Source organism: Phacochoerus africanus, chromosome X (assembly GCF_016906955.1).
Source record: "Phacochoerus africanus isolate WHEZ1 chromosome X, ROS_Pafr_v1, whole genome shotgun sequence".
NCBI lineage: Eukaryota > Metazoa > Chordata > Mammalia > Artiodactyla > Suidae > Phacochoerus > Phacochoerus africanus.
Genome location: NC_062560.1, coordinates 72,907,976 through 72,922,065, shown reverse-complemented (window position 1 = coordinate 72,922,065; position 14,090 = coordinate 72,907,976). Strand labels below are relative to the sequence as shown.

The 14,090-nt window shown below is 34.8% G+C and overlaps 1 protein-coding gene across 2 annotated transcripts in view; it reads left to right on the top strand.

The window, feature by feature from the left end:
* The window catches only part of CHM (CHM Rab escort protein), a 187,494-nt gene that overhangs the window by 91,061 nt on the left and 82,343 nt on the right, over window positions 1–14,090 (top strand). For both annotated transcript variants that reach the window (XM_047764611.1, XM_047764610.1), the window contains exon 8: window positions 926–1,151. In XM_047764611.1, the coding sequence (XP_047620567.1) occupies window positions 926–1,151 (226 nt within the window). The remainder of the gene's footprint in view (window positions 1–925; window positions 1,152–14,090) is intronic.

Here is a 14,090-nt window from a genome sequence, read left to right as displayed (position 1 = left end):
TATTGAAATTATTTCTACAACGTTTTGGTGTGCCACTAATGGTCCAATTACATTTTTTCTGTTCTTGATTTAAAGGAATAGTTTTTAGGGGCTCCCAGAGGTATGATTTTAAGGCTGTAAGACTGATTCTTCTAGCCATATAAAAATTAGTTTCATTATTTTTAGTCATAGTTCATTGTTCCTAGTTTTAGGAAGAAATAACAATTAAAAAATCAAGTATTATTGTATAATTGTTTTCACCAAAAAATTACCATTTGTCATATTTAATATTTTAAAGTGTAAATATTGACATTCTACAGTTTTAATGATAATAAAGTAAGATTATTGCCAATCATAGAAATCTCTTGTGATGGTTAATGAATAATTTAATACTTTTCTAGTTTTTTAAATTCATAAAATACTAAACAAAGATTCAACATTTAAAACTTAAAAATTGGGGGGGAGTTCCCGCCATGGCGCAGTGGAAACGAATCTGACTAGGAACCATGAGGTTGCAGGTTTGATCCCTGGCCTCACTCAGTGGGTTAAGGATCTGGTATTGCTGTGATCTGTGGTGTACATCGCAGACACAGCTTGGATCTGGCATTGCTGTGGCTCTGGCGTAGGCTGGCAGCAACACTCCAATTAGAACCCTAGCCTGGGAACCTCCATATGGCACGGTGTGGCTCTGAAAGGACAAAAGACAAAAAACAAACAAACAAACAAAACTTTAAAAAATTGTGCCATCAATCCAGTTAAGATACTGAGATTGTTTCTGCTTTGGTTCCCACCACAATCAACAGCCTCTGTCCAAATTGTGATAATATTATAACCTGTGTCCTTTGCAAGGTGTTTTAGACAGACCTGATCTCATTTTTGCGCAGTGCTTTTAAATTGAAGTTTGGTTCTGATTTTAATTGATAAATTTTCATTTTTCTTTTCATAGCCTATGAGGAAATTTCATTTTCTGAGTATTTAAAAACTCAGAAATTGACCCCCAACCTCCAATACTTTGTCCTGCATTCAATCGCGATGACATCAGAGACAGCCAGCAGTACTATAGATGGTCTCAAAGCTACCCAAAACTTTCTTCACTGTCTTGGGCGGTATGGCAACACTCCATTTTTGTTTCCTTTATATGGCCAAGGAGAACTCCCTCAGTGTTTCTGCAGGTAAGACAGGCATTGGCTTTCTTGTCTCTTTTTAAGTTAATACTTGAATAACAGATGAAAATTAGAAAAACAAAAGTGACATTTAGTCAAGATTTAGTGTATGCAAACATGTAACTTGTTGTTTTGCTCTTTTATAATCTATTTGCTAGCCTACCTACTTACCTAAATGGTATATTCAGTTTGACCTGTTTTTGAGCTTTATAAAATAGAATCGTATAGTAAATTCCATTTTTCACTCAGAATTATGATTCAGAGTATTATCCTTGTTGTATAATAGTTAACTTATTGTCATTGCCATATAGTATTCCAGTTTGAATATACCGCAGTTTAGTTTTCTATTTTTCTGTTGATGGGCACAGGCTGTTTCCACTTTTTGTTGTTGTTATCATCGTTGTATATGTTTCAAGATATAAAAGTTCAAGATTTTCTCTAATACACATATCTAGGGGTAGAATTCCAAGTATGGGATAAATGAAGGTTCATACAAGATAGTGCCCAATTGTTTCTCCAGAGGGTTGTATCAGTTTACCTTCCCCAGCAGAACTGAAGAGTTCCCATAGCTCTACATCTTTGCCAACATTTGGTGTTATGAGACTTTTTAACTTTTTTGAATCTCACATAAAGTATCATCACATTGTATTTTTATTTTGCATTTCTTGGATTACTGATGAGATTGATCATCTTCCGGTATGATCATTGGCTATGCATGTTTTCTCTTTTGGGAAATGCTTGTTCATGTTTTTTGCCCATTTATCTGTTGGGTTGTTGTCTTTTTCTTATTGATTTGTAGGTTTTTTTTAATATATTCTGAATAATAATCTTTCCTCAGATGAATGTATTGTATGTATCTTGCCTTGTGGTATTTATGATGCATGGAGGTCATTAAGATTATTATAATCAAATATAGCAGTTTTTTCTTTTTATACTTAGCACTTTGGGGGGTAGTAGAGCATAGTAATTAAGAAGCTGGACTATGGAAACAGATTGACTAGATTTAAATGCTAGCTCCTCTATTTATTAGTTGTGTAACCTTGGATAAGTTTCACAGCCTCTCTATTATGTTTTCAAAGAATCAACTTTTGGGAATTTTGATTCTCTCTATTATATCTTTGTGACCTAGTTCATTAATTTCTGGTATTTAATATCTCCTTTATTTTGCTTTCTTTGGGTTTTGTTCAACTTATCCCTCCCATCCCTTGCTGTTGCCACTTCTTAGGCTGAAACCCCATGAGTTAAATATTCACTTTTTTTATTTTCTGATATAAGCATTATAATGATAAAGTTGTAACTATTGTTTTGAATCTTATACACTTATGATATATTATTTTCGTTATCTTTTAGTCCTAGCTATCTTAATTTCCATTATGATTTCTTCATTGACCCATGAGTTATGTGTTTTGAAATAGCTAATCTGGGAGTTCCCTGATGGTCTAATAGCTAAGACATGGAGCTTTCACCACTGCAGCCCGGATTCAATTCCTGGTCTGGGAACTGAAATCCCACATCAAGCTGTTGCACACCATGGCCAAAAAATTCTTTTTTAATTTAAAATAGTTAATCTGATTGATTTTTCTGCTCTTCCTGTCTAATTTATTCTATTGTGTCTAAAAAATATGTATTTATAGTACTAATTCTTTGAACTTTGTTTTATGATTTGTATGTCATCAATTTTTGTAATTTTTCTATGTGTGCTTAAGAAGAATGTGTTTATCTAGTTGTTGGGTACAGGATTCTCTACTTGGTCTTGAAGTCTGATAAGTCAAACTTTGAGTTGTAATTTTCAAACTTTATTTTAATTGAAGTGTTTTTCATTGATCTATCAATAGCAGAGTAATGTATTTTGAAATCTCTCATTATGATTTTTGATTTGTCAGTTTCTCCCTATAATTCTATCAATTTTACCTTATATTTATTTTGAGGCAATTTATTAGGATCATACAGATTTATAATTGTTTAATCTTCCTGATGAATTTAATATTTTGTATTATCTGCTGACTTTCTCCATCCCTAATAAAACATCTTTTTTTAAAAGTCTGTTTTGAGGAGTTCCCTTCATGGCTCAGCAGTTAACGAATCTGACTAGCATCCATGAGGCTGCAGGTTTGATCCCTGGCCTTGCTTAGTGGGTTAAGGATCCGGCGTTGCTGTGAGCTGTGGTGTAGGTCACAGATGTGGCTTGGATGCTGTATGGCTGTGGCTGTGGCTGTGGTGTAGGCCAGCAGCTACAGCTCTGATTCGACCCTTAGCCTGGTAACTTCCATATGCCATGGGTGTGCCTTAAAAAAAATGAAAAAATAAAAATAAAAAAGTCTACTTTGATATCAAGTAGCTACTCCAACTTTTTGGTATTTGCCTGTTATATCTGTCTCCATTTTGCAACTGTATTTAGAGTTCTAAATAACATATTATTACATATTTTTAATTTCATCTGACAATCTCTGTCTTTTGCCAAGCAAAATGAGTCCAGTTAATAAGAGTTAGTTCTTTCCTTCTGAAGTATATAATTTAAAAATTCCTATAGTTTATGTTCTGGTTAGTTAATGCCTTCTAGTTTGCATGCATCTGAAAATAACTTTTTTTGTGCCTTTTTGTCTTGAGTGAATATTTGTTAGGTAAATATTTCTAGATTGGCAGTTCTTTCCTCTCAGTACTTTAAAATTTTATTCTACTTTCATTTGTGTTTCATTTTTGATATTTAAAAGTTTGATGTTGGCTTAATTGTCATTTATTTGTAAATGATACCTCTTTTCTCTCAGGCTGTTTTTAAGATAGTTTGCTTTTGGAGTTCCCACTGTGGTACAGTGGGTTAAGGATCAAGCATTGTCTCTGCAGTGGCTCAGATTGCTGCTGAGGCGCTGGTTCGATCTCCTGTCTGGCACAGTGGGTTAAGGTTTTGACATTGCCACAGCTGCAGTGTAGGTCACAGCTGTGGTTCATATTCATTCCTTGGCCTGAGAACTTTCCATATGCTGTGGGTACAGCCAAAAAGAAAAAATGATAGTTTGCTTTGGTGTTCCACATTTTCATTACAGTGAATTTAGGTATTTGTTCCTTTGTATTTATCTAGCATAGTGTAAATTGAACCATATAAAATTAACAATATTAAAACATTTTGACCTACAATTCCATATGGTTCAAACAACTACATTATAATTCCTCTCTCTGTGAATTGTAATTTATAATTTTGGAAAATTATCAGATAGTATCTTGCAAATGTTTTCATCCATTGCCTCTCTTCTCACCTTTTTGGAACTGCAAAAAGATATGCTTTAGAATTTAGTGTTCTCTCCTCCATATTTTTGATATCTCTTTCATATTTTATGTTTCTTTATCGTTCCGGGTACCTTATTAAGATCTCTTTTCCAATTTATTAATTCTTTCCACTTGTAACTAATCTGCAATTTAATGCTTTTTTAACTTCGGTGTTTTTATCTTTTAGATATTCTGCTTTTTCCCCCCAAATCTTCCTTGTCATTGTTTGATATTCTCTTTTGCTTATTCATTTCTTTCACATACAGATATTTTATATTTTGTCATGTGTTGTTTCTATTGATTTATGTTAGGGTTTATTTCCTTGTGCCATGCTTATTTTTGATTGAGGGTTTATGTTTGATTGATTTTAATCTGTGGAAATCTGATCCAAATTAAGTATGCTTTCCTTCAAGGATTATTTGTGTTTTGCTTCAGCTGAAAGGCAGTGAGACTTGGGACCCATTCTAACTCCTTTCAGTTGGTCCTTATTTAATAAAGGAACCCCAGATCCAACTCCGACATTTATTTTATTTTATTTTTTTGTCTTTTTGTCGGGCCACTTCCCGCGGCATATGGAGGTTCCCAGGCTAGGGATCTAATCGGAGCTGTAGCCACCGGCCTACGCCAGAGCCACAGCAACGCGAGATCGGAGCCGCGTCTGCAACCTACACCACAGCTCACGGCAACGCCAGATCCTTAACCCACTGAGCGAGGCCAAGGATCGAACCCACAACCTCATGGTTCCTAGTCAGATTCGTTAACCACTGCGCCACGACAGGAATTCCCAACTCCCACATTTATACAGGCAACAAGACTTGTGTTTTGTTGTTGTTATTTAATTTCATTGTTTGTTGCTCAAAGCTTTGAGTTCAGCTCAGGGTTTGTTTGTACTGTGTGTTTGTGTGTTTGGGGTTGGGGATTTCCTGTGGACATTTATGTTGTTTTTTTTACTCTCAGCAGTGCAGTAAAAATTATGTTTAATGTAAGAAATAGTTTTTTGGTAGTAAGAGAAGGTTCCCTCCACAGTATCTAGTCCAATATACTGCTGGAAGTAGGTATTCTCAAATCTACATTTCTTAACTATGTGACTTTATGAATGGTTATAAGAATGTTATATATTTGAATGTGACTTACTTATGAAAGATAGATAGGTTTGTGTATTTCCAGACAAACTTGCTCTTCCTTCTCCAGTTATTTGCCAAGGTAGAGATGAATGGAGTGTCATGTCCCCTAGGACCAGAGGTCCTTCTATTAATTGAAAATGAGGGGAGTTCTGTGGTTTTCTTAATCATTCTTTTCCTCTTCCTGTGGCATTGCCTGATTTAAAAGGAGCCACACTGCTTTCTCTCGTGTTCTCACTTGCTACTTATTCCTATAGAACTTTAGGGTAAGGGATAGGGACTGAATGAACAGATCCACTTGGGAGTGAGTGGAAGCTCACTGCCTTCCTCACCAGCACTTTATGAAAATGGGATGTTTAACCTCATTCTATTTTTTTTCACAAAATCCTTATATCATAACTCATACATTTTGTAAATATATATTTAGTGTTCATTAATTTTTTTTTTGTCTTTTTAGGGCCACCACACCCATGGCATATGAAAGTTCCCAGGCTAGGGGCTGAATCAGAACTACAGCTGCCAGCCTATGCCACAACCACAGCAACATGGGATCCGAGCCGCGTCTGTGACCTACACCACAGCTCATAGCAATGCCAGATCTTTAACCCACTGATCAAGGTCAGGGCTCAAACCCGTGACTTCATGGATACTAGTGGCGTTTGTTACCCCTGAGCCACCATAGGAACTCCTGTTGCTATTTTTAAGGGAAAAGACATTTAAAAATTTCACATGTTTGTCCTGTACCAATTTGAATGAGACTCTTAAGTGTTGAATTCTAGACAAATAAAATGCTTTTCCCCAAAGATGATTGTACCCTCCTTAAGGCTGAGGTTTTTTTGGCCTTCTGTATCTTTTTAATCCTCTGCAGAGCCTATCTCAGAATTTTGTGTATGGTTCATATTTAATGTTGGTTATAAAAATTATATCTCCCTCTTTCCAGTTTGAAATGAATTCAAATGATGTAATTAAATGTGTGTGTGTGTGTGTATGTGTCTATGTAGACAGATTTTAAAAACAACAACATAGACTGTGTCATTTGAAGTAGTATATTAAACTTTGGGGTGGTTCTTTGGTAATTAAGATAACTCTGAGTTCTTCCTACATGTTTTATATATGAGTCTGTGTGTTTATAAATTATAATAAAAATGCATTTACTTGGCCTAGGGATATTGACTTTTAATTTTATATTTGATCCTGCATAATGCTTTATAATTTCATAAAAATATTGTTCTTTTTATATCCTAAGGTAGCAAGACTTCCACCATCTATACATCATAGCCTACCTACATTTTTTATCACCAGGTTATCAGAATTAGGTGTCACCTGTTCTGTGATTTCTAACCACCATTCTATATGCTGTTTTAATATAACCCTTTTAAGCGTTTTTCACAGCCAGTTGCAGTGTGTTCTCATCAAGGCTACTGTTATAAATGGCATGCATGCATATTTATACGAAGGATTCAAAGACTTTTGTAAGTCATAACCTTGCATTCTAAATGAATTCCACATAAACAGTATAACATTTTAACTACTGGAGATAACTTTCATGAATAAATACCCTTTGAGGTTTTATTCAATTTAAGTATGTAGATTTTTTTAAGCAGAAAAAAATGAAGCTTATTTATTGTACTACCTGCTACCCATTAATATGTCAGGATACATAAATTGGACCATATTGGAAGAAAAGTCCCTGAAACCTATATATTTTTCTAGTCTAGCAAGCCATAGAATTTTCCCCACTGTATATTAGTTGGTTAATATTTTTACTGGCACACTGGGCAGGATATGTATGCAGTATGTAGATTTTTAAACTCTCATATTTTATCTTCCAAACAGAAGTCCTTTTTAAGCTCTAACCGACTAATTTGTTTTATCTATATGGTTGGTAACATAGTAGTAGCCTTTAGAACTACATTCTAGTTCATAGGATAGGTTTCATATACTGTGTCATGTTTTCATAACCTGTGAAATGGAACAGTACCCTACATTTTTTTTTTTATAAATAGACCTAGACTGCCCGGAGATTGTTACTTGTTCTTTGTAAAGAGAGAGTATTTAACCAATAGTTTACTTGGTAATTTAGTCTTCCATTTTGCAGTGGCCCAGATTTTTTCCCCTTTTTTACTTTAATGTATTGGGATTGTTAAAACATAAAGAATGAGTATATTTTACTTTTAACATGCAATATAAATTGTGTGTGTGTGTGTGTGTGTGTGTGTGTGTGTGTGTGTGTGTTGTACCAGGTATTTGTATTCAAATGGCGTTTTCCTGAGTATTGTATATAGAAAATTGAATAGATGTGTGATCTACCTCAGGAAATTGTGGAATATATGTTGATTAATTTATAGCTTTTAAAAAGAGACTGAAAAAACACAAGAGAAGTCCAAAACATATGAATAACTTACTCAAGATTACAAGAATAGCATGGAAGGACATGAAAAGGAATCTCCCATTTGATACATTCAATAAGTAATGACAGAAGGAAGGATGCCCCAGATGGGCCACATAGATGCTAGTATGATTTTGTCATAACCATGGAATTTGTTTTTTAATTTAAATTGTAGGTATTTTATGTCGTTTTTTCCTTTTCTCTCTCCTTAAGAAAAGTACCTTCTTTAGTCCAAAGTCCAAGATCAAAGCATACACTTTAATGAAGGTTATATTGTTTGGTTTGAGAAAACATCCCTCAGACCAAAGTAACCTGCTTATTTTATTCTGTAATAACCAAGTTTTTTTATCGAGAGAAGTTTCAGAAATCTAAGAGATATTTGTTAACAAGGGCCAATATATTTGAAAACCACAAGAAGCCTTAAAAATAGCCAGAGATTATGCTGATGGAAAATTTTATGAGCTTATGAATTCAACTGCAAGTGAAGTCAGAAGGAACAAAGTTTAAATGGCTTTTTAGGGTCTGGCCCCCATGTTCTTACCCTTCACCCCAACAAATGTGGGCTAGATTACAGATCTAGATACCTTAACAATACATCCCCCCAACAGTATTCTCCTTTATCTATCTTCTTGTAAAAATCTCCCTACTATTCTGTTAGTGATTTAACAGAAAAAAATTAGAGTTGGTAAAACGGTTTTATATTGTTTTGACTGCTTGTCTAAGTTTACAAATGAGGAAAGTTAAAATAAAAAGAGATTGAGGAGTTCCCATTGTGGCTCAGCAGTAATGAACCTGACTAGTATCTATGAGGATGCGGGTTTGATCTCTGGCCTCACTCAGTTGGTTAAGGATTCAATGTTGCTGTGAGCTGTGGTGTAGGTCACAGATGCAGGTGGTCAGATCGGGTGTTGCTGTGGTTGAAAAAAAAAAAAAGCAGAGAGAGAGAGAGAGATACTGAGGCTAGAAACCAGATTTCCTAATGTGCATTCTTCACAACTCACTTCTTATACAATTTCTGAACATTTTCTGAAAAAATTAAAAGGAGATAATAAAAACATTGTTAATAAAATATTTTAATAATTTGGGGGGGTTTTAAAATATATGTAGTTTAACACCTTTTAATTTGCTATGATTTCTTTTTTCACTGTCAATACAGAGTCACTTTCCAAACCAAAAAAAAAAAAAAATTGGTGAGAATAAGGGCCATTCTTGCAGTGTTCTGTGCCCATATTTTGATTGTGTGCCCAATAGCTAATACCAGTTTAGGTGAATAAAGAAATTATGTCAACTTCCCACATTTTACCTGACTGGTAATGGTAAAAGGAAAAACAGACCACGAACAAATCCGTCTCCCTTCCACCTCTATAACTTGTATGTTTGTGTTTGATAAATTGTAATGCATATGAGCCCAGTAGCAGTTATATTTTATATGTTTTGGGGACTAGTTAGTATTTATCTCTTTGATGCTTCCAGTCCCCTTGGTTTCCTCCTACAATGTTATAGGTAGAACTACACAATACACCTACATGCCAGATAGGGCCCTATGTCTAATTGGTAGATTTGACCAGTCCAGATATGTATGTATGTTTGTTTAAAACTTGATTACTGAATCATGCCTTAAATATTTGAAATTAAATGTTTAAAATATTTCCAGAATAAATTAAAAAGAAACATATTTATTAATTGAACATTGAGTATATAAATAAATCATATGTTAAGCAAGAAATAATTTCATAGTGGATCACTGCCCACCCTTTTGCTACCTGAATAGAGCTGCATAGAGTTTCAGCTGAATAGAGCTGCACTGAAATATCCCAAAAGTTAATCTAGGGTCCATAGGTCTTTAGAATTTATATACAAAAGGTATGTCTTTATGAGAAAGATTCAGAGTTTCATCAGATTGCACAGACATCCATGACCTAATAATACAGGTTGAGAACCACTGTTAGGATATTTTTATAAAAGAAAACATTATTATTTTACTCAGGTAATCATTCCTTCAGAGCTTATGAAAAAGAGGAGAGGTCCTTAAGAGTGAATAACAGAGGTGCTTCTGGGCTCTAAAGACAGGGGAGAGATGGGAAAACATGGAAATATTGCTAATGGAACTGTAATTTGCAAGCACCTCTTTGGATAGATGCAAGCAGTTATCTGTGCTCTAATGGTGTGGAGGAGGAGAAGTAAGTTTAGTGTAGTGAACAAGAGTGTACATTGTAGAGCCAGACCAATGGAGTAAAATCCTGGTTTCACCATTTACTAGGTGTGTATCATCGGTTAAGTTGTTTGACTTCTCTGCTCCAGTTTCTTCATTTTTTTTTCCCATGGAGATAGTAGTGGTAGTATCTGCCTCATAGATTGTGAGTATTAAAATGAATTAATATGTAGAAAGTTAGTGCTTAAACAAGGGCTTGGCTTAGTAATTATAAGTATTAAGTTTTATTACCCTTACTGTTACTGTGGTTATGATAATTACTCCTGCTGTTGTCTTCGCTACTGCTGCTGTTATAGAAGGCCACAAGGGCAAGTATGAGAGCAAGTTAAGGACTGATTGACATTTGTGTTCTAATTCATTAGGTCAACAAACTTTTTCTGTAAAGCATCAGGTAGTAAGCAGTATAGGCTTTTGCAAGCCATATGGTTTTGGTAGAAACTATTTGCAGTTGTAGATAATATATAAAAGCATGGACATGGCTATGTTCCAAAATCTTTATTTACAAAAATAGGTGGCAGGTTTTCAGACCTCAGTTTAATCACCTGAATAGACTTTTGTCTACAGAATATACTAGTAATTTTTTTAAAGCCCCGATATTAGGAAATTTTACAAAATTGCCTCAGTGTAATGCCTGGTATATATTAGTCACTCATTAAGTATTTGATGGATAAATGAATGAATAGTAGGTATTTTTGAATTACTGCAAAAAATCATAGAGCACTGTTTCTCAAGCTTTCATGTGCATCAGATTTCAACAGATTACTGGGTCCTATACCCAGAGTTACTGACTTATATATCTGATGTGGGGCCTGGAAATTTGCATTCTTTTTTCATTTCAATGATTTTTTTTTCCATTATACCTGGTTTACAGTGTTCTGTCAATATTCTATTGTACAGCAAGGTGACCCAGTCACACATACATATATACATTCTCTTTTCTCACATTATCATGCTCCATCAAAAGTGACTAGACATAGTTCCAAGTGCTATAAGCAGGATCTCATTGCTTATCCATTCCAAAGGCAATAGTTTGCATCTATTAGCCCCAAATTCCCAGTCTGTCTCACTCCCTCCCCCTCCCCCTCGGCAACCACAAGTCTATTCTCCATGACAATGATTTTCTTTTTTGCGGAACTGTTCGTGCCGTATATTAGATTCTAGATATAAGTGATATCATATGGTATTTGTCTTTCTCTTTCTGACTTACTTCACTTAGTATGAGAGTCTCTAGTTCCATCCATGTTGCTGCAAATGGCATTGTTTTGTTCTATTTTAGATGGCTGAGTAGTAGTCCATTGTGTATATATACCACATCTTCTTAACCCACTCATCTGTGGAAGGACATTTAGGTTGTTTCCATGTCTTGGCTATTGTGAATAGTGCTGCGATGAACATGTGGGTGCATGTGTCTTTTTCAAGGAAAGATTTGTCCAGATATATGCCCAAGTGTGGGATTGCTGGCTCAGATGGTAGTTCTATATTTAGTTTTCTAAGGTCCCTCCATACTGTTTTCCATAGTGGTTGTAAAAAATTACATTCCCACCAACAGTATAGGAGGGTTCCTTTTTCTCCACACCCTCTCCAGCATTTGTTATTTGTGGATTTATTAATGATGGCCATTCTGACTGGTGTGAGGTGGTACCTCATAGTAGTTTTGATTTGCATTTCTCTAATAATCAGGGATGTTGAGCATTTTTTCATGTGCTTGTTGGCCATCTGTATATCTTCTTCAGAGAAATGTCTATTCAGGTCTTTTTCCTGTTTTTCAATTGGGTTGTTGGCTTTTTTGTTGTTGAGTTGTGTAAGGTGTTTGTATATTTTAGAGATGAAGCCGTTGTCATTTGCATCATTTGAAACTTTTTTCTCCCATTCTGTAAGTTGTCTTTCTTTTTAATGGTTTCCATTGCTGTGCAAAAGCTTGTCAGTTTGATTAGGTCTCATTGGTTTATTTTTGCTTTATTTCTGTTGCTTTGGGAGACTGACCTGATAAAACATTTGTAAAGCTGATGTCAGAGAATGGTTTGCCAATGTTTTCTTCCAGGAGTTTGATGTCATCTTATCTTATATTTATGTCTTTTAGCCATTTTGATTTATTTTGGTGCATGGTGTGAGGGTGTGTTCCAGTTTCATTGATTTACATGCAGCTTTCCAGTTTTCCCAGCAACACTTGCTGCAAAGACTGTCTTTTTCCCATTGTGTATTCTTGCCTCCTTTGTCAAAGATTAATTGACCATAGATGTCAGGGTTTATTTCTGGGTTCTCTATTCTGTTCCATTGGTCCGTCTGTCTATTTTGGTATCAGTACCACTCTGTCTTGATTACTGTGGCTTTGTAGTATTGCCTGAAGTCTGGGAGAGTTATAACTCTTGCTTGGTTTTTGTTCTTAGCATACAAGTCTTTTACCTCCTTGGTCAGGTTTATTCCCAGGCATTTTATTTTTAGTGTGCAATTTAAAAAAAAAGTATTGTATTTTTAAATTCCTTTTCTAATATTTCATTGTTAGTATACAGAAATGCGACTGTTTTCTGAATGTTAATTTATATCCTGCTACATTGCTGAATATGTTGATCAGTTTGAGAAGTTTTGGATTGAGTCCTTAGAGTTTTCTGTATATAGTGCCATGTTATCTGTATACAGTGACAATTTTAGGTCTTCTCTTCCAATTTGGATAACTTTTGTTTCTTTGTTTGTCTGATCGCTGTGGCTAGGACTTCCAATGCTATGTTGAATAACAGTGGTGAGAGTGGGCTTCCTTGTCTTGTTTGAGATTTTAGTGGGAAGGCTTTTAGCTTTTCTCCATTGAGTATTATATTTACTGTGGGTTTGTTGCAAATGATTTTTATTATGTTCAGGTATGTTTCCTCTATACCCACTTTAGAAAGAGTTTTTATCATGAATGGGTATTGGATTTTGTCAAATGCTTTTCCTGCATCTATTGAGATGATCATGTAGTTTTCGACTTTTCTTTTGTTAATGTGCTGCATGACATCGATTGATTTGCATATGTTGAAACATCTTTTTGAACCTGGGATGATTCCCACTTGGTCATTGTGTATGATCTTTTTATGTGTTGTTGGATTTGGTTGGCTAATATTTTGTTGAGAATTTTTGCATCTGTATTTATCAATGATACTGGTCTATAGTTTTCTTTTTTGGTGGTATCTTTGTCTGGTTTTGGAATTAGGATGATGGTGGCATCATAGAATGTTTTTGGGAGTGTTCCTTCTTCAACCTTTTGAAAAAGTTTAAGGAGGATGGGTATAAGTTCCTCTTTATATGTTTGATAGAATTCAATTGTGAAGCCATCTGGTCCTGGACTTTTATTTGCAGGGAGTGTTTTTATGACATATTCAATATCATTTCTAGTGATTGTTCTGTTCAGTTGATCTATTTCTTCTTGATTGAGTTTTGGCAGGCTATAAGTCTCTAGAAAGTTGCCCATTTCTTCTAGGTTGTCAAATTTGTTGGCATACACTTGTTCATAGTAATCTTTTCTGGTTTTTTGTATTTCTTCAGTATCCATTGTGATTTATCCTTTTTCATTTCTTATTTTGTTTATTTGGGTTTTTTTTCTCTCCTCCTGTTGGTGAGTCTGGCCATTGGTTTGTCAATTTTGTTTACCCTTTCAAAGAGCCAGCTGTTGGTTTAATTGATTTTTTTCTTTTGTTTTTTTTGAATCTCTGTTTTATTGATTTCCTCTCTGATTTTTATGATTTTCTTCCTTTTGCTGACTTTAGCTTCTGTTTGTTCTTTTTCTAATTCATTTTGGTGGTCGGTTAAATTGTTGATTTGAGATTTTGCTTCTTTTCTGAGCAAAGCCTGTATTGCTATGAATTTCCCTCTAAGCACGGCTTTTGCAGCATCCCCATAGATTTTGAATGGTTGTGTCTTCGTTTTCATTTGTCTCGAGTTGTTTTTTTAATTTCGTCATTGACCCATTGGTTTATTAGTAGCATGTTGTTCAG